The following is a 26,079-nucleotide window of genomic DNA, read 5'->3' as shown; positions in this document are numbered from 1 at the left end:
CAAGTCCCAATATTAAATGCTTCCTTAGAGCATCAGCTTTATTCCAACCTGCAAAGTGCTAGGCCATGACCTTGGATCCTATCTCTGCTCCTGACAGCACTACCCAGACTGACGCCCTGTGCAGGTGGTGTCATACTTCCTGTCCAGTAGAGCAGGCCTCTCAGTGTTTGAAGTTGGGAGCTTTCTCTTACTAGACCCCGTTTTGTTCTTTTAATGTAGAGAAGTCATTTCATTCGCTACATAAATTGAAGAAATAGTCCTCCTTCCAGGAGCACCGCCAGCTTTTTTGCCGCCCTAGGCGGCGGAAGGTCCTGCCCTGAAATGCCACTCCCCACAGAGGCGGCGGAAGGTGCTGCCGTTGAAATACCGCCGCGGTCGCCGCCCCCCAAATTGTAGTGCCCTAGGCAACCGCCTAGGTCGCCTAATGGGTTGCTCCGGCCCCACCTCCTTCGGGTAAGCATCCAAATCCAGTCCCTAGGAGCACAGACGGTCAGACGGCAGAGTAGTGATGTCTCCTGTATTGAGACTGGCTGGACAGCCACATGGTCATCAATACGTAAGTTTGTCAACTTCTGCATCCTAGCTAGTGTGAGAAGTCTTCTCCATCCCTTAGTGCTCAGGGGAAAATGGAGGAGATATTATCTACCATGTTTTCGATGTCTGTACTTAAAGGATGATCCTGCTTCCCACTCTGGGGGCACGCTGCTCTGAAAATCCCAGTGTAGCAGATCTGGTGCCTGGAAAGTCCATCATAGTCTTGCCATGAAGAAGTGTAAGAACATGTATGCTTGCTTACCTGAGAAGTTCCTTTCTTCAAGTAATAAGGTCCACAGATCCAGCCCACCGAGGAGACAAATGAATCATACAGGCCTAGAGATGGAAATTGACATCCAAGGATTAGGATTTGTTGTCTCTGAAATTTCCCATGCTCTGAAATAGGAGAAATTGTGCTTTTTCCTCAAAGTATATTTACCACAGTCTGTAATTTAGAAAACTAAGTCTGAATGATCCTGGCTGTGAAAATTCTTGGCTGCAGGAGACTTCATGTAGTGGGGCATTCCCCTGTTGCCAGTGACTGTCAGGCCTGGTTCTGCAAGTACCCATTGTAATAGATGTGGGGACCTTGTTGCTCAGTAAAAGGGAATTTTCAAGTAAGTGCAAATACATTTTTTTCTGTTTTTTCATCTTCCAAATTCTTTGCAAACATTAACTCTCACAGCCTGCCCCAGGAATACCATCCCCCGCCTCCCATGGATGCACAGAGATGGCAGGACAAAGTCTGGGGGAGAGCCAGGATTGGAAATGGAGTTGCTGATCCCAGTTCTGTGGCCTCTTTCTAGGAGCAATAAACTTCCTAATGGTCAGATCTGCTAGGCTGGGGGATAGTCTCTCCTAAGAAACATCCCATGAGATGAGGCAAAGCCTTAGAGATTTGCTCCAACTCTCTCCCTCCTTTACAGTATCTTCACCTTTGCTCCACTCCACATCTGCCCCTTCTCCCGGGTTCTTCCCTGCCCCGTGCCCCCTTCCCTTCAGTGTCCCTTCACTGCCATTACATAGTTCACTCTGCTTGTGTGTTACATCCCTTCACCCTGCGTTTGGTCTGTTAGATTGTCAGCTCTTCAAGGCAGGGACCATCTACCCCTCTGTACAGCGCCTAGCACATTCTTGGCTGACCCTTCGGCACTACTGCAATAAATAGGATTACTAACCATAATCAAAGTGGAAGCCACGCTGCGTTGCTGGGGGCAGATGGGGCTAATCTAGGAGGTGTAACTAGTATGACTATGAGTATGAGTCTTTCCTCCAGCAGCCTAGCAGTGATTTGGAGAGAGACCTAGAGACCGCAGTGGCCCTCCAAAGAGCACTGCAGTACGGGACAAACCAGCATTGCATCAGGGGCTTTTCCAGCAGCTCCCGTTGGACCAGGAAACTCTTCAGTCCACATTTCCTGTGTAAGGCAAAGAGGGAAACAAATATGTCAGGCCAAGAGCTCATCTGTCTAATCACAGGAGTGGGGGGATGACCTGCTCCATCCTCACTCCTACCAGAGAGCCCTATGCATTTAATTAAAAATTTATCCCAGTGTGAATTAGTTACAGCTGAGATGATGTGCTTTTATTACTGACTTGACAGCTGGGGGTTTTAACCCTTCCCTTCCGGGGTTTCCATAGACAGTACAAATGATCCCACATCATAGCAACGCCCCCGCCGCCCGCTGCCACACCTCACCATAAGTCCTTACCAACCAGTGCTGGGGGGTTTAACCCAGTATTTTGTGTCCGGTCTAAAGAGAGCTGTTACCAAGAGAGTGTTTCCTTTTATTGCTGTCTGCTTCCTGCTGTTTCCTTATCATGTTCCTCATTGTTAATAACTTGAGTTTATTAGGTTTTCATGCAGAAGAATTTCAAAGTGCTTTAGGGACTATATATAGCTCACTCTGCCCCTGCTGAGATGCAGCCACCTCTGCAACACGCAGCAGCTATTTACCAGTGTGGATCACAGCACGCAGTAGGTCGGGGGAGGGAGCGCAGTAGCTTGCATCTGATTGCAAGTGCCAGGGGCCGAGTTGCACTTCCCCCACAACACCGCTGCCTTCGAGAGCCAATGAAGAACTTTCAGAGGAACTCTGACCTCAGGCACTCGCATCACTACCGAGTCTGGGGCCATGCTCTTGTGGGACACACATGCAAATTATTTAATGAGCTAATTAGCGTATAAGCGTAAACCTCCACTTGAAAATGTTTGTGTGAATTTGATGCAAATCCTGCCTACCCTCAGTGAGGAAGCACTGTGGGTATGGGGATTCCTAGCTCTGGGTGCAGTGTGGGGTCTGATGGCTTGAGCGGTGGTTCCTGACAACAAAGCCAAGAGCCCATACCTGGCATATTCGCTCTGAAAAGCCACGTGGCTCAGGGGGACAAGATCTGGGTCTGTCCTATTAGAGACCTGGCTTCTCTTTCCCAGATAGCAGTATAGGCAGCCTGCAGAAATATTAACAGCAGTCCATGGAAGCGGCAAGCCTCAAACTCATGGTCTCCTGGTTTGCAACTCAGTGCACCTTCCTCTCAGTCTAAGGGTGTCAGCTGAGGTCTGACAAGGCTGCCAAATGTGCGGGTGCCTAGTGAGATGCGAGGTGCATGGTGGGTCTCCGCTCAGGACTTTCTTTGATGAGCAAGGCCTTGAACATCTAGACAGCACTTGGAGCGCCTCACCTAAGGGCCCCTCTGTTGAGCTCACAAGCACTATCTCAGATTTGGTTGGCATTGCCTGCCTGCTGCAGGGTTTGTGCATCTGTCTTTGCAGCACCTGGTGCTGGCCACTCTCAGAGGTGGGGTTCTGAGCTAGACGGGCTGTGGGTCCAATGAATCTGGGAGCTCCTATTGTTGCTCATTTTAGGCAGCATTGGCCTGACTCCCACTACAGGTCATCAGAGGGGATAGATCCTTTAACCCTCTGTAACAAAAGCACAGGCCTCTAAAGCTGTAACCATATAAGCTGATAGGGGATTCAGAGATGGGAAGGCCGGAAGGGCCCATTAGATCATCTATAGGGCCCTACTAAATTCGCAGTCCATTTTGGTCAATTTCATGGTCATAGGATTTTTAAAATTGTAAAATTTGTGATTTCACCTATTTAAATCTGAAATTTCACAGTGTTGTAATTGTAGGGATCCTGACCCAAAAAGGAGTTGTGGGGGGTGGGGTGTCACAAGGTTATTGTAGGGAGGTTTGCGGGACTTGCTACCCTCACTTCTGCGCTGCTGCAGGCGGAAGTGCTGCCTTCAGAGCTGGGCAGCAGAGTGGCGGCTGCTGGCCAGAAGCCTGGCTCTGAAGGCAGAGCTGCCATCAAGAGCAGCGCAGACGTAAGGGTGGCATGGTACGGCATTGCCATCCTTACTTCTGCGCTGCTGCTAGCAGGGCGCTGCCTTCAGAGCTGGGCGCCCGACCAACAACCACCGCTCTCCTGTCGCCTAGCTCTGAAGGCAGTAAGGGTGGCAACTGCCCCTAAAATAACCTTGCCAACTCCCTGCAATTCCCTTTTATGTCAGGACCCCCAATTTGAGAAACACTGGTCTCCCCTGTGAAATCTGTACAGTATAGGGTAAAAGCACACAAAAGACCAGATTTCACGGTCCGTGGTGCATTTTTCGTGGCCGCGAATTTGGTAGGGCCCTAATCATCTGGTCTGACCTCCTGGATCGCCCAGCCCAGAGTACCTGTTCCCCCTGCACTGAGCCCAGACGCATGTGTTTGATGAAAGACAGCCAGGCTGGATTTGGAGACACTGAGAGATGGGGAATCCCTCCCTCCCCCCCCCCCCCCCCCCCGTTCCCTTGGCAGTTTATGCCGATGGTTAATCACCCGCACTGTTAAATCTTTGTGCCTTGCTTTAGTTTGAATTTTTCTGGCTTCTGCTTTCAGCCATTGGCTCTCATGCAATCTTTCTCTGCTGGGGTAAGAGTCTATTTTGCTGTGTGGATCAGCTCCCAGAGGGGGACATGCCACATGTACCCAAAGCCTTCCACTGTCTGCGGTAAGAGCAGGGAGCAGTTGGAGTTGAGATTCCTGTGAGCATAGTAACGCTGGGGCTTTAAAGGCGAGGCTCTGCCACCCAGTGGGTCTGTGTGCTCCGGGAGGAGTGGCTAGAGCAGGAGATACTGGGTATTATTCCTGTCTCTGCCACTGTAGTGTGTGACTTTCCCTCTGCTGGGAACGGGAAGAATCCCCAGAGCCTTCATGTCTCTAAGCAGCTTTGAGACTGGAGGAGAAGGGCTGCTCTGGTGGTCGGGGTGCTAGCATGGGACTGGGAGACCTGGACTCAATTCCCTGCTCCGACAGACTGCGTGTGTGACCTTGGGCCTCTGTACCTCAGTTCCCCATTTGGACAGCAGAGATAATCCTTCCCTAACTCCCAGTAAAGATTGTTGAGGTGCCCAGATGCTGTGGGGGCAGGGGGCTGGGTAAGAGCTAGGAGATCTCGGATGACAGGCACTTGGAAAATGCCAATGTTATTCCTACAGCACGAGCACTTCTTATGTCTGGGTCTGTCTCCAGGAGCTCTATGGCTGCCGCTGGATCCAGAGCTCGGTAATGGGGGGATTTAACGTGGTGCTGAAAGTGAAACAGCAGCAGGGGAATGCCTGCTTCTTACAGGGCATGTGCAGGTGTGGTGTTGGCGCTTCCTTTGGAGATCTGCCAGGCAGTGCGTTGGAGAGCTGGCCTCTGGGACAGAAGATGAAGGGCGGATTTCAATCCTGTCCTTGCCCCCAAGCCCCCTTCACAGCTGTGGTCAAGGATCAGCGTGAGCGGGAGGCTGCGATACCTTGTCTCCCTCTAGTTGGGCCTTCCAGGGTGGGGTTGGCGCAGGTTGATGGGAGGCACTGCTGGGCAAGGTTGCCCTGCTGGTGCTGATTTGGGCACTACTTTCTGCCTGTCCTGATCCTGAACGCAGGTGAACATGTAACACTGTCCATTCTGTGTTGGTTACAGGGCTCAAAGAGGATCCTGAGATCCAATGAGATTGTCCTGCCGGTCAGCGGACTTGTAGAAACAGAGCTTCAGCTGACCTTCTCGCTACAGGTGAGCGTGTGCAGCTGTAGGGGGCACTGAACTGGAGAGGCCTTTTCCTTGACAGGTGGGAACTCCTGTGTGGCACCAGCTTAAGGTTATGTCTCTTCCAATATACCTGAGGGCAGGTCTACACTACAGCGGGGATCCACACTCTGAGATCGATCCACCGGCGGTCGATTTAGCGGGTCTAGTAAAGACCTGCCAAATCGACGGCAGATCGCTCTCCAGTCGACCCCTGTACGAGAAGAGTAAGGTAAGTTGATGATCCTGCGGTAACTCGACCTGAGGTACGTTGACTCCAGTTACATTATTCACATAGCTGGAGTTGCATAGCGTAGGTTGATTTACTGCGGTAGTGTAGACACAGCCTGAATTGGTTTTTAGAGAAAAACTTTGAATTACAATTGGAGTCTCTCAGCAGCTCAGACAGCCTCTACTCTTGGCCAGAGAGGCCTTCCAGAGTCCTTAATGCCCACAGGGCTGCAAAGCTCTTGGAAGTGGCAAGCTGAACAGGCACAATTGCACTTAATAACACCAGGTTTCCTTGAAAGCTCCAAGCAATGACAATTCCATCATCTCCTGTTTGACATTCTCCCTGCCTGCCCTCTGCCTTAAATCCAGTCTAACAGTTGGGCAGGAGACCGAAATTATATTCCCGGTGTGACCTTGGGCAGGTCCTTTACCGTCTCTATACCTTAGTTTCCCATCTATAAAATGGGAGCATTCTTAGGAACGGGCAGGATTGAACTGAACTTCCTGGGTCATTGAGTCCATTCCCGTGGTATTGGAGGCAACCCTGCCATGCCATTAATGATGGAGGGTTCAGATACTCCAGTGCTGGGACCGTACAAGTACCTAGATTGAGTGAGGCAGCAATACCAAAAATCAGTGGCTTACAGCTGCATTCTCCATGCAGCTTGCCATGTTTTGTCCTTGCTGCCCCTTTGACAACTCCCTCCACCTTTGTAAGATCTTGGCAGCAGAGAAGCAGGCCCCAAATTTCAGCCTTGTAGCATGGGACTCTTGTGTTTTCCTGATAAGCTTTGTATCTTTTTGAGATGTGACCCTTCCCCTTTCATGTGGGGAACCAACCAGCATCCCTAGAATATATGAGCCAGAGTATATGATCACAGAGTGAAACTGAGCAGCCTACTATAACTTCCTAAGCTGAGTGACATGCACAAAGCAGACTAGCTTCCCCCACGTCCCCAGTTTTTTGCCCTCTTTAAATACACCCAAGTGTTGCTTATAATACAGCATAAAAGGATTTCCAAATGATTTTAATCCTGCAGGAAAATGCACAGTGGGCAGTAATAAGAATTGATTAATTAAACAGTTGCAATGACATCCTTTGGCAGTTTCCATCTCTTTTAGCAATTGGAAGTGTTTGCAGGCAGTCCTGGCCTGAGACAGGTCCTTGGAGTAGTTCTGAATGTCTCTTTCTTCCCTGCACTCACCCAAGAGAGTGGCGTAGAAAGAGCCTTGTTATTTCTCATGAGGGACACTGTATCTTCCCTTTGTTTTTCTAAATACAGACTCAAAATGGCAATGAAACTTTTGCCACACCTCATTTGCCAGTGAATATAAAGTACTTCCCTGGGCTGTGTGTCCTGGAGCTGTGTGTTGTGCTCAGACATTGAGCATAGCACATTTGTCATCCTGGATTATTTCAAGGTATTCATGACCTGTCTGATCCCTTCCTTAAAGCCTCCCTGGCGTAGCGGCTTTTGGAAGCTGCGGTATGCTCAGAATGGCCAGCCAGAACACTGCCTTTTTCAACAGCTAGCTTCCAGCCACTTCTTGAAATCAACTTGGTTTCTTTCAGGAAGAAGGCATACCAGTGGGAGGCGTGGGAAGGCAGGGAACTGTCAGGCAGGACTCCTGGATTCTGTTCTTGGTTTTTGGGCGGGAGTGTGAGCTAAGGGCCAGAGCAGGAACTGAAATCCAGCAGTCCTGGGTTCTAGTCCTGGCTCTGCTATTCCTTCAGTTTGTCCTTGGCTAAAGGGTAAAATCACTACTTTTAAAAATGCAGCTCTAATGACCCATTTTCAGCAGTGATTTAGGAGCCCAAATCTGACTCTGTTGGATTTAGGCTCCTTAATCACTTTGGTGCTTTTGAAAATGTCATCTTTCAGTGCTGCCATTTTGCCACGTGTGAGATGGGAATAACTTACCTGCCTCCCAAAGAGAGAGGAGGCTTAAAGTTCGCAAAGCACTTGGATTCCTGGAGGAAGACACGACAGGAGGGCAGAACGTTATTCCTCCTCTCTTTGCTTGGTCTCCCTGCTCAGTGCTAGTTACTGTCTGCAAACCTAGCCGGGGTTGTTTCCAGAGAAGGCACTTCCGCTCATGTTACTCATGCAGGTAGTGGCATGAGATTTTCCCATCCTCTTTCTCCTACCAGTGGAGCTGCAGCCATCCTGCCCCCGGACAGAACAGCTCACCCTCTGTGCCTGACTGTCCGCTGTGCTGCAGAAATCCCTGCTTCCCAGGACAGGCAGTTAGGAGCTCTGAGCATTGTAAATGTGTGCGTTTTCTGGTCTTGTGGAGCCTTGGCTGCTGCTCGCCATGCAAGCTGGATCCCATCAGGGGGCTTATCACCAAACAGATGTGGACGGGATCTTAGATCCCACTTCCATGGCTTTGTCATACCAGCTCCGAGCACCAGCCCATGTAGCCTGGCCGCCTGCCTTTATTGATCAGACCAAGCCCTGTGCCTAAGGTGGGAGCTGCTATTTGGTGCCTGGGAGGAAGATACGTTAGGCTTTGCTGCCCAGTGCTGTCCATGGAGGAGGGACGGGATGGGGGGATGCCTCCCTGAGCACCACAGCTCTCCTCTGAACCTCTGGAAACGCGAGATGTGATCATCATCGTAGCTTGGCCGATAACAAGCCTTCTCCTGAGCCTCAGAGGCTCTCATGACCTCACCGCTCTTCCTCCAGTGGAAGCCTTGGAATGTATCGACCACCCTCTGCATGTCCGCTGTAAGCAGGGTACCACGCTTTCTCCTGGCTCCCTGCCAGCCTGGGCGAGCAAGGGTCCGCTAGACCGGTCTTCAACAGTGTGCCCGCACTCACCATCAGCCTATGATGTGCATTGGGAGAGTCTCTCTCTAGCAGTGCTGGATATGGGGTTTTTAGCAGCCTTCCTGAGTACCCACATGGGAGCCCCCGGGCAGATCTCTGCCCCCCACACCTTCACACTGGGCCATGGAACCCCAAACATACCGGGCTCTCGCGCGGCCCCCTGTCGTTGCTGCTGTCTTGACTGTCACTTGCCCTTGCAGTATCCCCACTTCCTGAAGCGAGATGCCAACAAACTGCAGATCATGCTGCAGAGAAGGAAGAGATACAAAAACCGGACCATCCTGGGCTACAAGACTCTGGCTGTTGGGCTCATCAACATGGCTGAGGTGAGGAGGAGGAGGGAGGCGCCAGGTACGGCCATGGGGAAGAAGTGATTAAATGTAACCTCTCCCCTCTTCAGCTCAGGCAGAGTGCTGTGTGGCTAGGCTGGGCTCAAGGGTGGGACCTAGCCAGAGACACCTAGAGCAGCTGAGCTGTCTCAGTCCTATGTCAGCTTGGGTCCTCCTTGCTCAGCCCATGCGGGGCCATGGTCTCGGTGCGGGTGACTGGCTCGGTATTCTCAGCAGCCTTCCACGGGGCCCGCTGGGTGTACATGCTGCGTGGTGTCTCCCCTGCCCAGGTCATGCAGCACCCCAGCGAAGGAGCTCTGGTGCTTGGACTCCACAGTAACGTGAAGGACGTATCTGTGCCCGTTGCTGAGATTAAAATCTACTCTCTGTCCAGCCAGCCAATCGACCACGAAGGGCTCAAGTCGAAACTGTCCGGTAAGGAGGGGTCTAGTTTGGGGTGAGGGGGGATTGGGCGTGGGGTATCCAGAGGGGAAGCTCATTAGCTGCCCTGGAGCCAGCATCACTAGGCAGGTGCACAGCTCGGTAATACTCAGTTGGCACGGTGACCTGCAGGTGTTTTCAATCCTCTCCATTGGGCACGTGCCCCCCTTCCTCCCTGCTGGGAGAGAGGTGAGTGGCTCACTGGCAGGGGACGCTGTGCTGGAGGTGATGCCTCCTTCAGATGAAACAGAACCAGTGTCCTGACTTGGTCATTAAAGTTCCTGAGTGAGTCACTTGCTAGAACTGGGGTGTTGGAACCAATGTCCTGGCCAAACTCCACCAAGGGGAATTATGTTCCACCTCCCTAAATTCCCTCCCCGTGCTGCCTTTTCCCTGGGACTGAAAATTCTTTCCTTCCTGTCCTGAGCTGTTGTAGAGTGTGGCTACACATTCCTCCCCAGAGGGAGCTGCATTTCCACACTGTAGCAAAAACCCTTTTCTCCAGAGACTTGGCTTGACTAACGTCTCAGAAGCAGAACAGATTTTTCTTGGTCCCTGAAACCTACCAGCTGTAAAAGCCACATGCCTGCTGGTTCCATTCTGCATTGTATAGCTCTGCTAGTCTCTTGTATGCATGGTTGGAGGCAGTGCCTTAGAAAGCACATAGAGCCTCTTCAGCTACATTCTATCCCTGCGCAGCTACACGTGTTCCTGGTGCTTCTGTGACACAGCCCAGGTGCGAGCAGCAGCCGGCTGGGTATCAGCCCCTTCTTGGTTACCTGTAGGGCGATTTGGTCTCGGGTTTTAATGTGTCTAATCTGCAGAAGTGAAGGCAAAACCCTGCCCAGGGCCCAGTTCCACCACGTCCATTCGCATCAGATCTTGTTTGGACAGTGGAGGCTAATTCCTTCCAACACGGCTATATTTAGCCCTGCGTCTTGGAATCCTTCCGTTTATGATACTGTCGCGGATGGCTGTCTAGGCAGTAAATCTGGTTGCCAGGGAAACTGATGGAGATTCAAACTCTGTGTTGGATTTATTTTAATATTGGGGTTTACTACCAGCAACTCCGTGACCTGACAAGGGAAGGCAGCTGGGCACTTTGACCGGGGGGGGGGGGGGGGAGAGGGCAGACACACCTCTTGATCTGGAAATCTGCACCCTTTCCTGTCTGGCATCTTGAGGCAAATAGAAATCAGTCCAGGTCTCTCATAGACCGAGCCTAACTTCCTCTGTGGTGGCAGAATCTAGTCCTTGCCACAGAATTGTACTTCTTTATCTAGCTTTCATTAAAAACAAATCTGTGCAGCTCTTATGGTTGCTAAGTAAACCCTCCACATGTGAGGGATGTAGTAGTGTCTGCCTGAGTCTGCAGGCAGCCTGAAACAAGCATCGTCAAATGGAACCTAATTTATCTCAACAGGGTGTTAACTCTGAAGCATACTGATGGCAATGTACGTGTCAATATGGTTAACTATTTAGCTGCTGAGCATATTAGTGGAGACATCCCCCCAGTGTGTATATGGTGTGTGTGCCATGCCCCTTGGCCCTATCTTCTAGGAAGTGTGTGTGTGTGTGTGTGTGTGTGTGTGTGTGTGTGTGTTAGTTAATGCTTGTAAAGTGCTTTGAGAGCCTCCAATGAAAGGCACTAAAGAGGGGTCCAGGCTTGTTGCTGTAAAGGGAAAGGTGGTTCCACTCTGCTAGATCCCATGAGGAAACAGGAATGTAAATATTGTGAGCCATGAAATTCTCTCTCTCACTCAATCTCAAACTCCAGCACCAGCTGATCTTTGTCCTTGAGTGGGAATTTAAGCAATGATTTTATTTTAGTAGTGTCCAAGGACGACTGCCCAGCCCCAAAAGAATCTAACCAGATACAAACAACTGTCTGTCAAATGACGGGAAATACCAGATGGTCCCAAAGGGAGTGCTGGGAGCTGTTTGCATCCCAGTAATCCGCACAGTTTCCAAGTTCATCAGTCAGTCCACGGCCAGCTCATCTCAGATGTTGGGCCGGCTCCATATTCCACACTTCTCCACACCCTGCATGGGGTGACTGTTCTCCAGTCATTGGATGCAGGCAGGGCTGCGATCAAAAGGACTATGGGCTGCTATGGGCCATGGGGATGCTGTCTTTGGACATGACTGAAGAAGAGGGGCAAAGGAGGATTGACTTGGCATGTGCTAGTTTTTTTGCTCCTTTATTTTGTGTTTACCGTAGATGTATCAGGAATGGCTCTTCCCTGTGGATTGGAGACCCCAGAGAAGTTGCCTGGGAGCTTTCTCATCCCTTAAATGAAGGGAGGGGCGGGGTTTGAATCTTCAACAGACTTTATTTTCTACCAGCTGTTCATCCAGTGGAAGGCTGGCCTGGTGGCTCAGCACTTGCCAAAGAGACTTGGGTTTGACTCCCTGGGCCCCTTGGGCAAGTCCCTGAGGGTAACCATGCCTAAGCCCCATTTTCAAACACAACTTAGGAGCTTGAGTCTCATTGAAAGTCGCTGGAATTTAGGTGCCGAAGTGCCCGAGTTACCATGGAAGGAAGGCCTTATGCTCCGAATTAAAGGATGGGAATACATGTCTCCAGGAGCTCAAGCTATTTAGCTTAATAAAGGGAAGGTTCAGGGGTGACTTGGTCTGTAAGCACCCACACAGGGAACAGAAATTGGCTAATGGGCCCTTCAGTCTGGCAGGCAAAGGTCTAACAAGAGCCAGTGGCTGGAAATTGAAACTAGATGAATTCAGACGAGAAATAAGGCATGAATTTTTCATAGGGAGGGTAATTAAGCATTGGAACAACTTGCCACTGGCTGTGTTGGATTCTCCGTCGCTGGTACTTCTTAAACCAAGGTTCAGCCAGGCGTTAGTGCAGGGAAGTCCTGAGGCCTGGGCTATGCAGGAGCTCAGACTAGATGACCACAATTGTCCCTTCTGCTCTTACAGTCTATGAATTTAAGCCACTCAAATGTGACCCTTCCCTTGGTGCCTTGGTTTCCCCATCTCCCCAGCCGGGTCACTAATCCAGCTTTCCTTCAGCCTCTTGCCTGTTTAGACCGTAAGTCCTTTGGGTCCTAGCTCCCCCGGTGTCTGTGCCACCCCCCCCCCCCAGCACAGCAGGGCATCCAGGCACTACTGCAGCACAACCCAGCTTTTGAAAGAGTCTGCATCAAAGGCCTTCTCAAGCAGACCTGCCTCGGTGGATCCCATGGTGCCAGAGCCCTCCTAGCTCTCCAGTCACCCACAGAACCTTCGAGGGTAGACAAGGTCTGAATTTCTAATGGAAAGCCAAGCCACTAAAGCTTCTCTCCTCTATATTGTGCATGACCAAAAAAGGACACGAGCTTCTCTTTTGGATCACCCTTAAAACCGAGTCCTGAGCGCTCTGTGGCTACATATGGCCGTGTGGTACTTTCCACTGGAGAAGGGGTGTGCTTGTCTGATGGTGGAGAGGCCTGGTGCCGGCTGCCTGCTATCCCATCTGTAACAAAGGCCAGGTTATACAGAGACTAGGGCCCTGGCTGGACTGCACCACGCTGGAGGACCAGTCTGCACTGCAGAGCACCCTCTGACCTGCCAGACTGTTGTGTGTGGTGCCCTGGACCTTATGTGAATCCCGCTGACAGCGCTAAGCTCTCAAGCTGGACTTCCAGCCTAACCCCAGCTGTGTCTTCCAGATCGGTCCCCCGACATCGACAACTACTCGGAAGAGGAGGAGGAGAGCTTCTCCTCAGAGCAGGAGGGCAGCGACGATCCCCTACATGGACAGGTAACCCCCCACCACCCTTCCCAGTCTGCTGCCCGCTCAGGGCAGAGTTCCATTGCAAGGCATTACCAGGCTGGCTGGGCCTGGCTGCCTCCATTTGCAAGCCCCTCTTTCCATGGGTTCAGGCTTTCCTCCAGTCCCGATCTCTCCTCAGCGGGGGGTTTTCACCTGGTTTCTGCCTTTAACCCTCCCCAGCCCAGCGTACTTCAGTGGCTGAATCAGGGCAGAGAAGAATGCCCCCAGCGAGCTTGGAAAAAGATGCCAAGTGGCTCCCCCTTCCAGCCTGCACCTCCAGGGGGCAAAAGGAGCGAGAGGTGGTGCTGAGCAAGCCAGGCTGGGAGTTGGCTCTGTGAGCATCCCCCTTTGGGATCTAGCTGAGGACTGTGGACTCCAGGCCACTGATCCCTTGGCTGGCTGCCCCAAGTGGTCACCTATGACTGGGCTTCTGCTAGAGGCAGCCTACGTGGAACTGTACCTGCCTGGAGCTGGGCTGCTGCGCCCCAAGGACTAGGGAGATACTGGTTAAGAGAGCTAGCTGTGGCAGTGTGGCCAGGCTCCCATAGCCCCAGGGCCTGGGGGTATTAGTTCTCTGAATGTGCTGTCTCCCCCGCCCCACAAGGACTTGTTTTATGAAGACGAGGATCTCCGGAAGGTGAAGAAAACAAGGAGGAAACTGGCCTCGGCCTCGGCAATCACTCGGGTGAGTGTGTTCTGAGGGTGCTCTGGCTGGCCGGCCGCCTTCTGGCTCCAGTCTGGTGTGAGGCCTCGTGCCAAGGGGGTCTCTGAACTGGTCATAAGCAGCTTCCGGGGGACTGGGGGGCTCTGGGACTTGGGATGGGGCAGAAGGAGCCATTCGCCTCTCGAAGTGACCTCTGCTCAGCAGATTCAGACACGCTGCGGGGTGTGGGGGGAGCTACACAGCTGCAATCTCCAGAGCTGTCAGGTTGTCCCCTTTCCACCACACTGTCACTCATCTAGGCGTGGCTGTTTGACCTCAGCTGTGGCTGGGAAGCTTTGCCCTGTCTCTAGGGACTGGCCTCCAGTAATGCTGCCTCTCACCGTGCCCTGCTCAGAAGGCAGTTACAAGAGCTGCTTGCATGCCTCTCCTTTAACACTAGCTGTGATAACAGCCTCTGAGCTGCATGTAGGTGCTATACATGCTTTCAGCTTCGCCATCTCGTGCAGTGAGCTTGGCTGGTTTGCAAGCTAAGCAGGCGGGCTCTGGGCTAGACCTCTGGAGGATGAGCCAGAGGTGCAGCATGGAAACGTGTGGGTGACTCAGGAGGAGGAGGAGTGCTCCCCTCTGGATTGGTGCTAACCCCAGTGCATCAGCATGGTGCTAGGGAGCGCTGTGCTGCACTCTGCATGTTCCCTGCATCCAGCCCTGCATCAGGTTTGGAAACTCTAGTGGACTTTGAACTGTCACTCAGGGCAGAGTTTCTCAACTGCGGCTACTGTGGCACCCAGTGAGTTCCCCACCTTCCCAGGGACGGTGGGGTTCAGGTTTGGGGTGGTGAGGTGGAAGGCTCTGGCAGCAGGGCTCCAGGCTCTAGCAGTGGGGCTTCAGGCTCTAGCCCGCTCCCCTGGCCCCCCATCCAGGGCTTAATTTGTCCCCAGGCTTGCCAGGGCCGAGTAAGTCTGCTGTGAAAAGTGATACTTGTATGTTTGTTAATATCACTTTTCACAACGGTCTTACTAGCTAGCAATAAATGACAATGACTTGGCCGTGTATATGTGCATATTTATTTGTTTTTCCTAAAATTAATGAAGTATTTTAGGAAAAAGTGTGAAAGCGGCCACCAGCAAGAGTTGATGGCCACAGTCTGAGGCCACCAAAAAATTTGTCCTGAGAACCCCTGATTAGGGTAACTGGGATGATCTGTGGGGCGATGTGATAGTCTCCTTCCGTTGGCCCCTCAGTCACACCTACGGCAAAGGCTTGCGCCCCCTCATTGGGGCCCCCGATTCCTGTTCCCTTTCTTGGTGTCACTGTAACGAGTCAATGGCACCATTTCTTCACAGCAGCCAAATATAAAGCAGAAGTTTGTGGCGTTACTGAAGAGGTTCAAGGTGTCGGACGAGGTAGGTGCAGTCCTTCCGTCTTGTTGCAAATGCCTTTGCTATTTCAGTGGTTTCTTGTTGGTAGTTGGAGTGCTGGATGGGCTGTGATCCAGATCAGGTGAAATGCATCCCTCATCACTGCTCCTCCCTCCTCCAAATGAATGGCAGTGTGAGCTCAGAGCTCAAGTCCTTCAATGAATTTGTCTTGTTTTTGCTGTTGGAAGGAGGGGAGTGGGGTCTAGTGGCTAGAGCAGTGCTGGGCGCCAGGACTTCTGGGTTCTGTCCTAGCTCCTCCACTGAGTCATTCATGGCAAATCACATCACCTCTGTGCAGGTTCTCAATCCCCTGCTCTAATCACCAGACCACCTCCCTCCAGGTGCCCACCTCTCCCTCCCTCACTCCCCTTCTGGCAGTCTGACCTCTGTTACCAGTTACCCCCGGCTCCAGCCACTGGACCCCATTTGTCTCAGAGCTGTGGATAGAACCCTGGAGTCCTGAATTCCAGCCCCCGTATTCTGACCACTAGACCCCACTCCCCTTCTAACAACCAACGGTTCAGGAGGTGAATGAGACTAAGTAGAGGCTCCACCTGCTTCATGGGCTAAAGCAGCCATGAGCTGGGTGTTAGACATGCCTGCGAGAGACAGTGTAGTCTGTCATCTGCCTCCAAAGTTTCTTGTAACTTTCCCTGAACCTCCGGTGATAGCCGCTCTCTGACACGGGATCCGGGACTGGCCGGGCCATTGCTCTGTGGGTGACTCTCCATGTTCTCTGGGAGATGTCAGACTGACAGCTGATTGGTGGGGTGTTAGACCCTTGACATGCCATTGGCTGGAGAGGGAGAGCCAAGAGCAGGAGGAGGTCCTTGAGGCTTCTTCCAGCACTCACTCCCATGGGCTTCCACAAAATACGCAGTCTCTGCTCCCGGTTGCCTGGCCCCCCGTCTAGCCTGGAGTCTCCTGCCCACAGGTTGGCTTTGGCCTGGAGCATGTCTCCAGGGAGCAGATCCGAGAGGTGGAGGAGGACCTGGACGAGCTGTACGACAGCCTGGAGATGTACAACCCCAGCGACAGTGGCCCAGAGATGGAGGAGACGGAGAGCATCCTCAGCACGCCCAAGCCCAAGCTCAAGTGAGTGCTGGGGGTGGGGCAGCACGGTGAGCGACAGGCGCAACAGGGAGCGAGCCTGGGCTGGTGGGAGCCATGGGACACAGCAGCTGCTCCCAGCTCTGCCACTGCCTTGCTGGGTGAACTCAGGCAAGTCGCTTCCCTTCTCGGTGCCTCAGTTTCCCCTCCCACCTTCTCTCTGTCTCGTCTGTTTAGACTGAGAGCTCCTCAGGGCCATGGCTATTCTCTTGCCACACGTTTTGGGCCGCATCTGGCACAGCAGGGTCCTGATCTTGGCTGGGGCCTCCACGCGCTCTTGTAATACTACTAATAGTGTGGGCTGTGGGGCTAAGAGTCAGGGCTCTGGGAGCCTCTTCCCATAGGACACTGACACAGCAAGTATCTACAGTGCTCCGTGACTGTCTGTGAAACACTATTGTTATTTACACTGTAGTAGCTCCCTGAGGGCCCAGGTCCATTGTGCTGGTTGCTGTATGAACCTGTAACACAGATGCGCTCCCAGCCCTACCGAGCTCACAATCCAGCCATGAGTCTAGACAACAAGGGGAGGGGAGCACAAGGTGACCCTGAGATGGTTGAAGATGATTGTAATTCTCCGTGAGAGACAGTGTAAGTCTCCACAGTGCTTTAGGAAACAGCTGCACTGAAGTGCAACTAATTCTGGGGTGGAGCACAGCAGCCGCTGTGTCAGTGACGAAAGGGTGCACGTTGGCTACGGACACTAGAGGGGGAAAAGGACTCAGCATCTCGACTGCACATTCAGAGCCCCCCATCCAACAAGCCTCATGGAAACTATGCAAATGGGCTGAAGGCCTGGGATCTCCATTAGTGCTTCCAGCCAGTCTGGAATCAGAGCGCTGATGCTCTAGGTCTCTTTCCCTGCAGCTGAGACTGGTGTCACACGCCGTCCCCTGGGAATTGAGGATTAATTAGGATTTGTGCAGCCCTTGGAGATGCCTGGATGAGAGGAGTGATCTGTTATGTTCAGCTAGGTTGTTTCTTGCCCTGCTTTGCTCATGCACGCCAGCCACTGCTGCTGCAGACCCTTCTCCTGTGGGTGTCCCCCCCTCAACACCCCAGTCAAAGCCCCGTACCACATCTGCCCTCGCGAGCCCCTGGGCACTCTGAGAGACAGCCTGAGCAGAGCAGAGTATTTGACATGTGCAGGATTCCTGCCGTCTGCCTACAGTGATGGTGCTTCAGTCACGGTGCTTCATAGACCCCGGTAAGGAGCTCATTCCTTTGCTCTCACCATTAGACACACCTCCCCTCCCAGACCTGGGACCAGAGCCCAGGAGTCCTGGCTCACAGCACCTCAGCTCTAACCACTAGACTCCACTCCACTCCCCTTCCAGAGCTGGGATAGAACCCAGGAATCCTCATTGCCAGCTGCGCCCTGATCTAACCCACTAGACCCCAATCACTTCCCGTAGTTGGGAAGAGAACCCAGGAGTCCTGACTTCCAGCCCTGTGCCTTACCCACATGGCGGTCTGCGGGGAGTGCAGTTCCATCGCAGGGGCATGGGGGCCCTTCTCCAGCATTGCCAAATGGGCCCACTGTTCCTGACAGGTTGGTCAGTGGCTGTGGAAAAGTGGCTGCTTAGATCGCGGGCCATATTCTGTGTGAGTCACAGCCAAGGCCAGCGTCACACGTGCCTAATCAGGCACCGATAGCAATCTGAGCCCCCCCCCCCCCCACACACACACACACACTCCCCTTCCCAAAGCAAGTGTGGGCTGCCAGTCTAGCCCTACCAATAACCCCCCCCCCCCCCCTTCCAGCACCTGAGCTGTGCTCTCTTCTCCCCCTGCAAAGCCAGTGATCTCGCCCCCCTGACTCTGGTGCTTGCTGTCCCCGCGCTGCCCAGCTCTCAGCATCGCTGCAGCTCCTCATGTCCCTTGCTTCCCCCGGCCCTCACTGCTCTGATCCAGCCCTGGCGCAGCACTGCTGCTCTCCTAAAAACCAGCCTGGTTCTGATTGGCCCCAACTGCGTTCCTGATGCCATGTGGCTCCCTAGGGCCGCGAGCCAGAGTTTGACATGGACTTGCTGGGCTCAAGGCCTGGTGGGATAGGGTTCAAACACCGGAGCAGCAGCACTGAGCTGTACCTGACTGTGTAGAAGCTTTTGGCCACACAGTGGCTACAACAGGGGATGAGATGCTGGGACTCCTGCTTCTGTCCTGCCCCAGTCTTGCCACCCAAGGGCCGTGGCAGCTGCGCCCGTCCCCTCTCTGTAGCTCAGCTCCCCCGCCTCCTGGGGAAGGCGTGTGAGACGGATGGCTTTGTACGTTTCTCCCGGGGACCAGTGTGACTGAAGCTGTGAATGGAAGCCAGGGCACCAGGCTGTCTGGATGTAAGAGAAGGCCTTGTTGCGATTTAGCTGTAACCCGTTCGCAGGGGCTTGTCTACACCCAGACGTCGCACTGGGTTGCGGGAAATCGCTGCGGCTTTTGCGTGTGGACTCATATCCGTTTCACTCTGGTGCGATGGGGTTAGTGCTCCCAGGAAATGAACCAACGCGAGTCGAACAGAGAGAAGCCAGGCTTAGCCCAAAGCAGCCTTGCAGGCTTCTGTGCTGACTGGACTCCTGCAGGGTGAAATCAGCTGTCGTTGCGGTGCTGCAGCTGTGTGGGTGACCCGGGACTCAGGCTTACCTGGCATAGGCCCCTCTGGTACCAGAGCGAGGCTGATCGGCACACACACTCACATGGTGTCAGGGAGATCAGCGCAAATCCCCACGCGGGCACTCTCTGATCTCAGTTTGAATTAACTCTGTTCCCAGTCCACCTGAGCTGCAGTGGCCACAGGGCCTTTGGCACCAGACTAGCTAGAGCGGTTCCGTCTGTAAGTGATGCTGTCTCAGCTTTCTCATGCAGACGAGGCCTGCTGTGTGTCTGCCCAGCCCCCAACCTTCCCTGCTTGGAGCTGGGAGGGGGCCTGGCAGCCCTGCAGCATTTCCAGGGGTGGGAGAGTCCCTTGTGGGAAAGGTGAGCCTGTCGCTCCAAACCAGGCTGGGGCGTTTGATGCTCCGTAGCTGAGACAGGCCAGAGAACCTGGAAGGGACGGGGAGCCCTGCGCTAGCACCCATTGCTGAGCTCTCCTGTGCCAGTTTGGAGGGCCTCTTGCAGAGCAGTGCAAACCGTGGGAGGAAACGGGGCTTCAAATATCAGCCAAAGTTTCTACCGTGCAGGCCGGCCCGTAGGCACTGAAATACGCCCGGGATTCGCACAGGCCATCCCAGAGGCTTGAATCCCTCTGATCCTCTCCTCACCCTGGGCCAGGGTCTGCAGCAGCACTTTGTTCCCTGACCCGCTGCATCTCTCCCTGCCAGGCCTTTCTTCGAGGGAATGTCTCAGTCCAGCTCCCAGACAGAAATTGGAAGCCTTAACAGCAAGGGGAGCCTGGGCAAAGATGCCACCAGCCCGGTGAGTAATCACAGAGGGGGGGAGTGGGTCCCGTGTTCCAGCGGGGGGTGCTGGACATAGGCCTAGGTGATTCGCAGCTGGTACGTGACCTCGACTTCCAATGCATGTGAATGCAGTTGCAGGATCTGTGCTCTCTGCTGGAGCCAGGTGGCTGCGGGAGTGCTGGGCGCGGGCAGGTGACCGCTCCTCCCTGAGCAGTGCTGAAGTGCTGTGTTCCGCTCGGCCTGGGGACTGGCTCAGTGGCCGAGGCAGAGCAGCGCGGCCTGTCAGTGCAAGGGGCAGCTGCCTGTGCCTCGTAGTCACTAAAATCTTAGCCAGCACCTATCCTGGCCCCTTGGAATTGCCCCCAACCCTCCCTCAGTCCAGGCAGTTCTGGTGCACAGAAGGGCGATGGGGTCTCCCCTCTGGCACCGCGGTGCTCCCCAGCTCCTAAGCAGAGTTTGCTTCCCTAGAGCCCAGCACATACAAACTGGGTTTTCTAACACTAGTGTTTGTAAAAGGCCAAGCTGCTACTTATCAGCACTGATTATCTGTAATCACCAACACACAGTACCCTCACTCATGGCCCAGCACCCCAGTGCGCTAGGTGCTGTACGAACACTGAGAGCCGCCAGTCCAGTGTCAACCAGGAGCCGGCCGGTGGACACAAGCAGATGGGCAGTGAAGCCCAAGGAGGCTGTGAGGCGTTCCTGCTCAGCACAGTGGCAGTGCTGCCAGGAGATGCCCAGAGTGGGCCTGGCCCTTCATACCCTGCCCAAAGAGCTTCACCGTCTCGACGGAGCACTCAGCCAAGGGGGCAGGACTCCGGGGATGAGCTGGGAAGCACAGTTGGGATCCCAGCTGGGCCAGTGGCTCTGAGCAGCAGCCCTGGGGTGGCTGAGGGGGGGCGAGCGCAGCTGCCCCAGACCTGTAACTCCCCAATCCTTCTGCCCTTGGCTTTTTTTTCAGATGGACGCAGCCGTCGGGGACAAGTTGAAACCTTCGCGGAGTAAAAACCTGGACGACAGCCTCAGCGAAATAGACACCCTGGTAACATGCCCCAGCTGCGCTGGCCCACTCTCCCCTCAGTGTTCCTCCTGGCTTAGGAGCTGGAGCCAGGGGGACGTGGCACGTACAGGCCTCTCCCTTTTGGGGGTGCTCACATGCCCAAGGTAACACCCTGCGCTGGTGCCTGTTTGCCCCTCGAGGCAGCATGGCCTAGTGGGTAGAGTGCCGCAAAGCTGAGCTCAGGATGGGGGGACACAGCCCCCCTGACAGTGGAGCCCAACTTGTCTCAAGTTGGCACCTAAAGTCAGTGGCTGCTTAGAACGACATAGTCAGTGGCTTTTGGCTGCGAATTGTCGCCCATTAGGGCCCCAGCTGTTGATCGCCAGAATGAGCTCTGGAGCCTCCTTGTTCCCTCCCCGTGTCCGTAGGAAGCGAGCGAGCAGGACACGTTCGGAGACTCCAGCACCATGTTAATCATCCCCGAAAAAGTCAAGACACCCATGAAGAGCAGCAAGGGGGAGCTTCAGAGCATGGCATCACCCAGGTAAGCTGCCTGCTTTGAAACCAGGGTTGGGAGACATGGGTGGCATGGGGCAGCAGGTGACTGCCTCTAGGGGGCACTGGTTCTAGGCCAGCCCAGGGCAGGGGGCTTGGCTGGCTCAGGGAGCAGAGAATAGGACATTTCCCTTTTCCCCTTTAGAGAGTTGGCTCCTAGCCAGGCTGATAGCTACCAGCCACTGCTCCCCTTCCATGACCTGTCTTGATGTAGCTCTTAATAGACAGGTTCCACCTCCTTGTCCATTCCCACACGGGCCCCTTTCCTCAGCACTCTGCATGGTTGGGGTTCAGATCCTGCTCGTCACCCAGGGAGGAGGCTCCTTGATCTCACAGCTGGTGGAACTCGATTTCTTTTCTAGAACTGGTTTATTGAATTCTCCCTGAACACAGGCTCTCTGCGGGCTTTACTCGAACTGTCACTCCAGCCCCAGAACCCCGGGGGTGCCTATCCCTCGCTTGTCACAGGTCACTGATGTCGCACACTGGCAGGCTGGGGGACAAGATCACCAGGATCAGTGGGGTTTGCCCCCCAGAGGCAACCCCTGCCTTGTGCTCTCCAATGAGTTGGCCCTGAACTGGAGAGGTGTAAAGCAAACTGCTGGTTACAGCCCTGCTGAGATTCCCTGCCAGAACAACCTGGTGTGTTGCACCTGAGCTGCCTGAGACCCTCCCAGAGAGAAAGGGGATGTTGCAGGAGTCAAGAGGCCTGGGTTGCATCTCTGGCTCTGCCCTTGGAATGTGTGGTTCTCACTATGTCGCCTCAGTTTCGCATATCAGGTGTTGGGCGCTCAGAGGACTGTGTGGCATTTTGCATCCAGTTCCCAGCATTAGGCATCTTCCCCTGGCCAGTTTTCTGGTCTGGTCTGTTATTGCCCATTCCATCCCAGGCCAGAGAGGTGGTGATGCCTCGTGGCTCTGCCCACAGACCATCCAGTGCTGGGGGCTCAATCTCAACGTGGCTGGATTTGAACTTTTGACTGCATGGTGTGGGGCCCCCATCTCCTGTGGGTACTAGGCCTCTCCCGCTGTGAAGGGGAGCTGGAGCTGCACTGAGTGAAAGGCTGGATCCACATACCTAGTGTGTTCAAAGGCCTTTCTGTTCCCGTGGAAACCTGCCCCATCTGCCTCCTGCTTTGCCAAAAGTGCATCTTCAGCGTGTGACGCAGGCTCGCCATGCCGGCCCCGCTCCCAGATGCTATGGGGGGGTGGGAAGCGCTTAGCCATCGATATCCCGCCCCCCAGTCTCCCTGATAGTGCTGAAGCTGCTGCTTGCACTCTGACGCTGAGCAGTGCCTTCTTGGAGCAAAGCGCCAGGCTGCTTTGTCCTGGAGTTAATGCCTTTGCTTAATTGCTGTCAGGTGGCAGCAGAGGGGGCTGTGTCCTCGGGCTCCTGGGAGCGCTGCTGCTAGGCTTACAAGCAAAAATCTCTGGTTTCCTGCCTGCCAGCACTGCGAGCTCCCGGCTCTCGCACCTCCAGCAGGGGGGAGTCTGAACTTCTGGGGGTGGGGAGGGCATGAGCTGGATAACATTCCACCTCTCCTCCCCCCCGGAGCTGGCTGGCTCTCGGGCACTAACGGAGATCAGCTGGCTGGGCTGGCCCCTGGTGGGGAGCTCAGACTGTACGATCAGAACGAGCCGTTCTGGCCTTCACACGTCTGAATCTAGGAGCAAGGACTAAAACGGTATTCTAGTCCGTGAAGGAAGAGCTGGGACTCCAGTACCCAAGCTGGGCTGTGCAGTAAGGTGGGGCCATCTGAACCAAGGTCACGTTTCAGGGGAGTGGCATTCTCTAATGGGGGAACTGGCAAATATCCCTTAGCAATGCAGTGAATGCAGTGGCAGGGTCTAATGGTTAGAGCAGGGGACTGGGGATCTGGACTCCCAGGTTCTGTCCCAGCTCTGGGAGGGGAGTGGGGTCTACTGGGTCAGAGCGGGGGGCTGGGAGCCAGGACTCCTGGGTTCTATCCCCGGCTCTGTGGGGGGAGTGTAAGCTGGTGTGAATGCCAACCTCATCCCACAGGGGCCTGGGCTGGAGAGCATGCCCGTCTTGCCCTACTGAGGGAGGAGGGTGTGGGCAGGAGCGTGGAGTTTTGTGCTCTAAACTGGCCATGTTCTGGGTCCCCCGCCCCCCATGTTGCTTTGTTGTCTTGGTTTGTAAGCTCGTATGTCCAAGGCTTGCACAGCATGGTCCTCACCCCTTCAGGGTCTCGGTGCTCCAGGAGAGATGCCAAACCCGTCAGCCATTGGTGGGCTCTGCATTCCTGTGGTGATCGAGCCCCAGCACCTAGCACAGCCCCCTCTGCTGCTCTCGGATTGCTGGAGTAATCCGGATCATGGCAGAGAGCCCTCTGAACCCTTGGCAAAGGGTGGGCACCTTCCTGGCTAGGAGCCCGCCTTGGATCTGCTGGTAGAGGAGGGGGGACAGCCCGCCCCTGGGATTCCCTCTCAGCCTGTGCTGGCTACAGACTGTACGTGGGCTCGCCCTGTGTCTGACCAGCCCACCCAGTCCTGGTTGTACCCAGCAGTGTTGCTCAGCTCCCACTCTTGACAATGTGCCAGGAAACCCGTCACCTGGCCATGCCATTCTGTTCCCTTGCCAGCGGACAAGCGTTGTCCTGGTGCAAACGCTCACAGAAGCCCCAGGGCGTGGCTCAGACCTGAGCGGGGCCTGTGTGTGTATCTGCAATGAGACACCCTGGTGCGTGGGGGAAGGACCCTGCTCTCCGAGCTGGATGCTGTGCCATGCCAGGGAACCAGGCCAACAGCACTGTCCTTTGTCTGCTGCAGCAAAATGGAAGGTGCCGCGCACACGCCCCGGCAGAAGAGAAGCACCCCGCTGAAGGAGAGACAGCTCTCCAAGCCCCTGAGCGAACGGACCAACAGCTCGGACAGCGAGAGGTCCCCGGACCTGGGCCATAGCACACAGGTGATGTGAATGCAACCCCAGGCACTGCTCCATGGAGAGGTGATCCCAGCCTGCACCACCTACAGCTGGGAGCTCATCACAGATCTAGTCAAACACGGTCGGTTGCCTGGGAGTCCTGTACAGAGGGCCAGGGGCTGCAATGAGCGACATCAATGGGGAGCTTCTCTCTAACTGTACTGAAGCAATGGCATTGGGGGTGCAGTGCTGGGGCGGGTGGAGGGGATGCTCAGTACGGGGTGCTCTCCCTTCGGTCAGTGCTGATTCCAGTGCAGCACTAGGGAGTGCAGTGCTCAGTAGGGGGTGTGTGTGCTCAGTAGGGGGCACTCTCCCTTGGGTCAGTCCTGGCTCCAATGCCCCAGCGCAGCACTAGGGGACGCTTTGTGCTGTAGCTTTCCATCTTCCAGATGATCTGTACTGTTGTGTCGTGCCCGCACAGATCCTAGGCACTGTGTATAACAGAATGTGTCTTGGCCACGTTCCAGTTCAGCTAATGGATCTCCCTCCCTGAACTCCCCCTGCCGGAGTCGCTTTCCCTCCTCTCCCTGCTGTGCTGGGGGGCGGCAGGGGCCTCATGGCAGGTGGCTGGATATGCAGAGCTGAGGGAAAGGCAGAGGGCCGGGCTCCTGGTAACAGCAGCTCACCAGGGGAACCTCCAGGGTTCTGGCCCAGCTCAGTGTGTGTCACCTGTGCCCTGCCAAGACTTAGCCCTCCCCTTGCCCTACCTCCCCAACAGATTCCTCGCAAGATCGTCTATGACCAGCTGAATCAGATCCTGGTGTCGGACACGGCCCTGCCCGAGAACATCATCCTGGTGAATGCGGCCGATTGGCAAGGCCAGGTAGGGAGGCCAGCCCTGGGATGGGACCCTGCAAGTGCTGCTGGGCAGGGGTGGCAATGACCCATGGAGATGAAGCCCCTCTCTTTCCCTGTCTTCCGTTGACGTGCCTCAGCCCTGAGCGAGGGGATGAGGCCTATCTCCCTCCCTGCCAGTCTCTGGGCTCTGCTGCCATCACAGTGCCTGCCTTGTCCAATGCAAACTGAGTGACAGCTCGGGTCACCCGGGCCCTCGGAGCCCTGCTGCCCTGGGAGTGGAACTGGCTGCTCCGCAGAGGGGCTGGCGCCTGGAGCCAGCCTCTGCGGGGAGCCGGTGCCGGCAGGGGAGCCTGTTAGGTGGTCCTCCGGTCTGTGCGAGCAATGGAAGTGCAGGGCATTGCCTGGGCTGAGCTGGGGCAGGGGCTGAATGGGAAATGCCAGGGGGAGGGGCTGGGTTGGCTGCCCCACAGGTGAGCATTAATGCTGCTGCTGTGACTGGGTGGCAGAGTTTGAATCCCATCTGAGCATCCCCCTTGACTTGGCATGGAGTCTCCCCGAGCTGTGGTTATAGGTGGGCTGGAAGCTCTGGCGCGGATGCTGATCTTTTCCAGTCCAGACCAGGGCAAGCGTGTGCTCCGACGGCTCTGGGTCTCTGCGTGTCCCTCGCCAGCCCTCCTCACTGCAATACCAAGCACCTGTCGAGGCCCAGTCCTCCCGCCCTGCACAGGCGCTCCCAGAGTACACAGCACCCTCTGAATTGCAGCTGACAGGCCCACTCCTCTTTGCACACTCTGTGGAGAGACCTTGACTCCTTTCCCCTGCCCTCGGGCGGGTCCCTCACCGGCGCCTGTTGCGTGGGCATTGTAGGCAGCATGCCTCTGCAAGCCATGAAGGGGAGTCTCCAGCACTGTCGTTGTGACCCTTGACTTGCCTTGATCTCACACCTGAGATTGCCAAGCCCCGAGCAAACCAGCCTCTGCTGCCTCAC

At 54.8% G+C, this 26,079-nt stretch overlaps 1 protein-coding gene across 1 annotated transcript in view; it reads left to right on the top strand.

Annotated features, from left to right (window-relative positions):
• PACS1 (phosphofurin acidic cluster sorting protein 1) overlaps positions 1-26,079 on the top strand; it is a 101,943-nt gene that overhangs the window by 57,826 nt on the left and 18,038 nt on the right. The window contains exons 3-14 of the mRNA XM_034775573.1: positions 5,493-5,582; positions 8,860-8,985; positions 9,279-9,423; positions 13,104-13,195; positions 13,812-13,892; positions 15,218-15,274; positions 16,224-16,384; positions 19,714-19,807; positions 20,756-20,836; positions 21,223-21,338; positions 24,140-24,278; positions 25,012-25,116. Of these exons, the coding sequence (XP_034631464.1) occupies positions 5,493-5,582; positions 8,860-8,985; positions 9,279-9,423; positions 13,104-13,195; positions 13,812-13,892; positions 15,218-15,274; positions 16,224-16,384; positions 19,714-19,807; positions 20,756-20,836; positions 21,223-21,338; positions 24,140-24,278; positions 25,012-25,116 (1,287 nt within the window). The remainder of the gene's footprint in view (positions 1-5,492; positions 5,583-8,859; positions 8,986-9,278; positions 9,424-13,103; positions 13,196-13,811; positions 13,893-15,217; positions 15,275-16,223; positions 16,385-19,713; positions 19,808-20,755; positions 20,837-21,222; positions 21,339-24,139; positions 24,279-25,011; positions 25,117-26,079) is intronic.

Source organism: Trachemys scripta, chromosome 7 (assembly GCF_013100865.1).
Source record: "Trachemys scripta elegans isolate TJP31775 chromosome 7, CAS_Tse_1.0, whole genome shotgun sequence".
NCBI classification, from domain to species: Eukaryota; Metazoa; Chordata; order Testudines; family Emydidae; genus Trachemys; species Trachemys scripta.
Note: the sequence above shows the minus strand (reverse complement) of the source record. Positions and strands in the feature narration are given on the sequence as shown.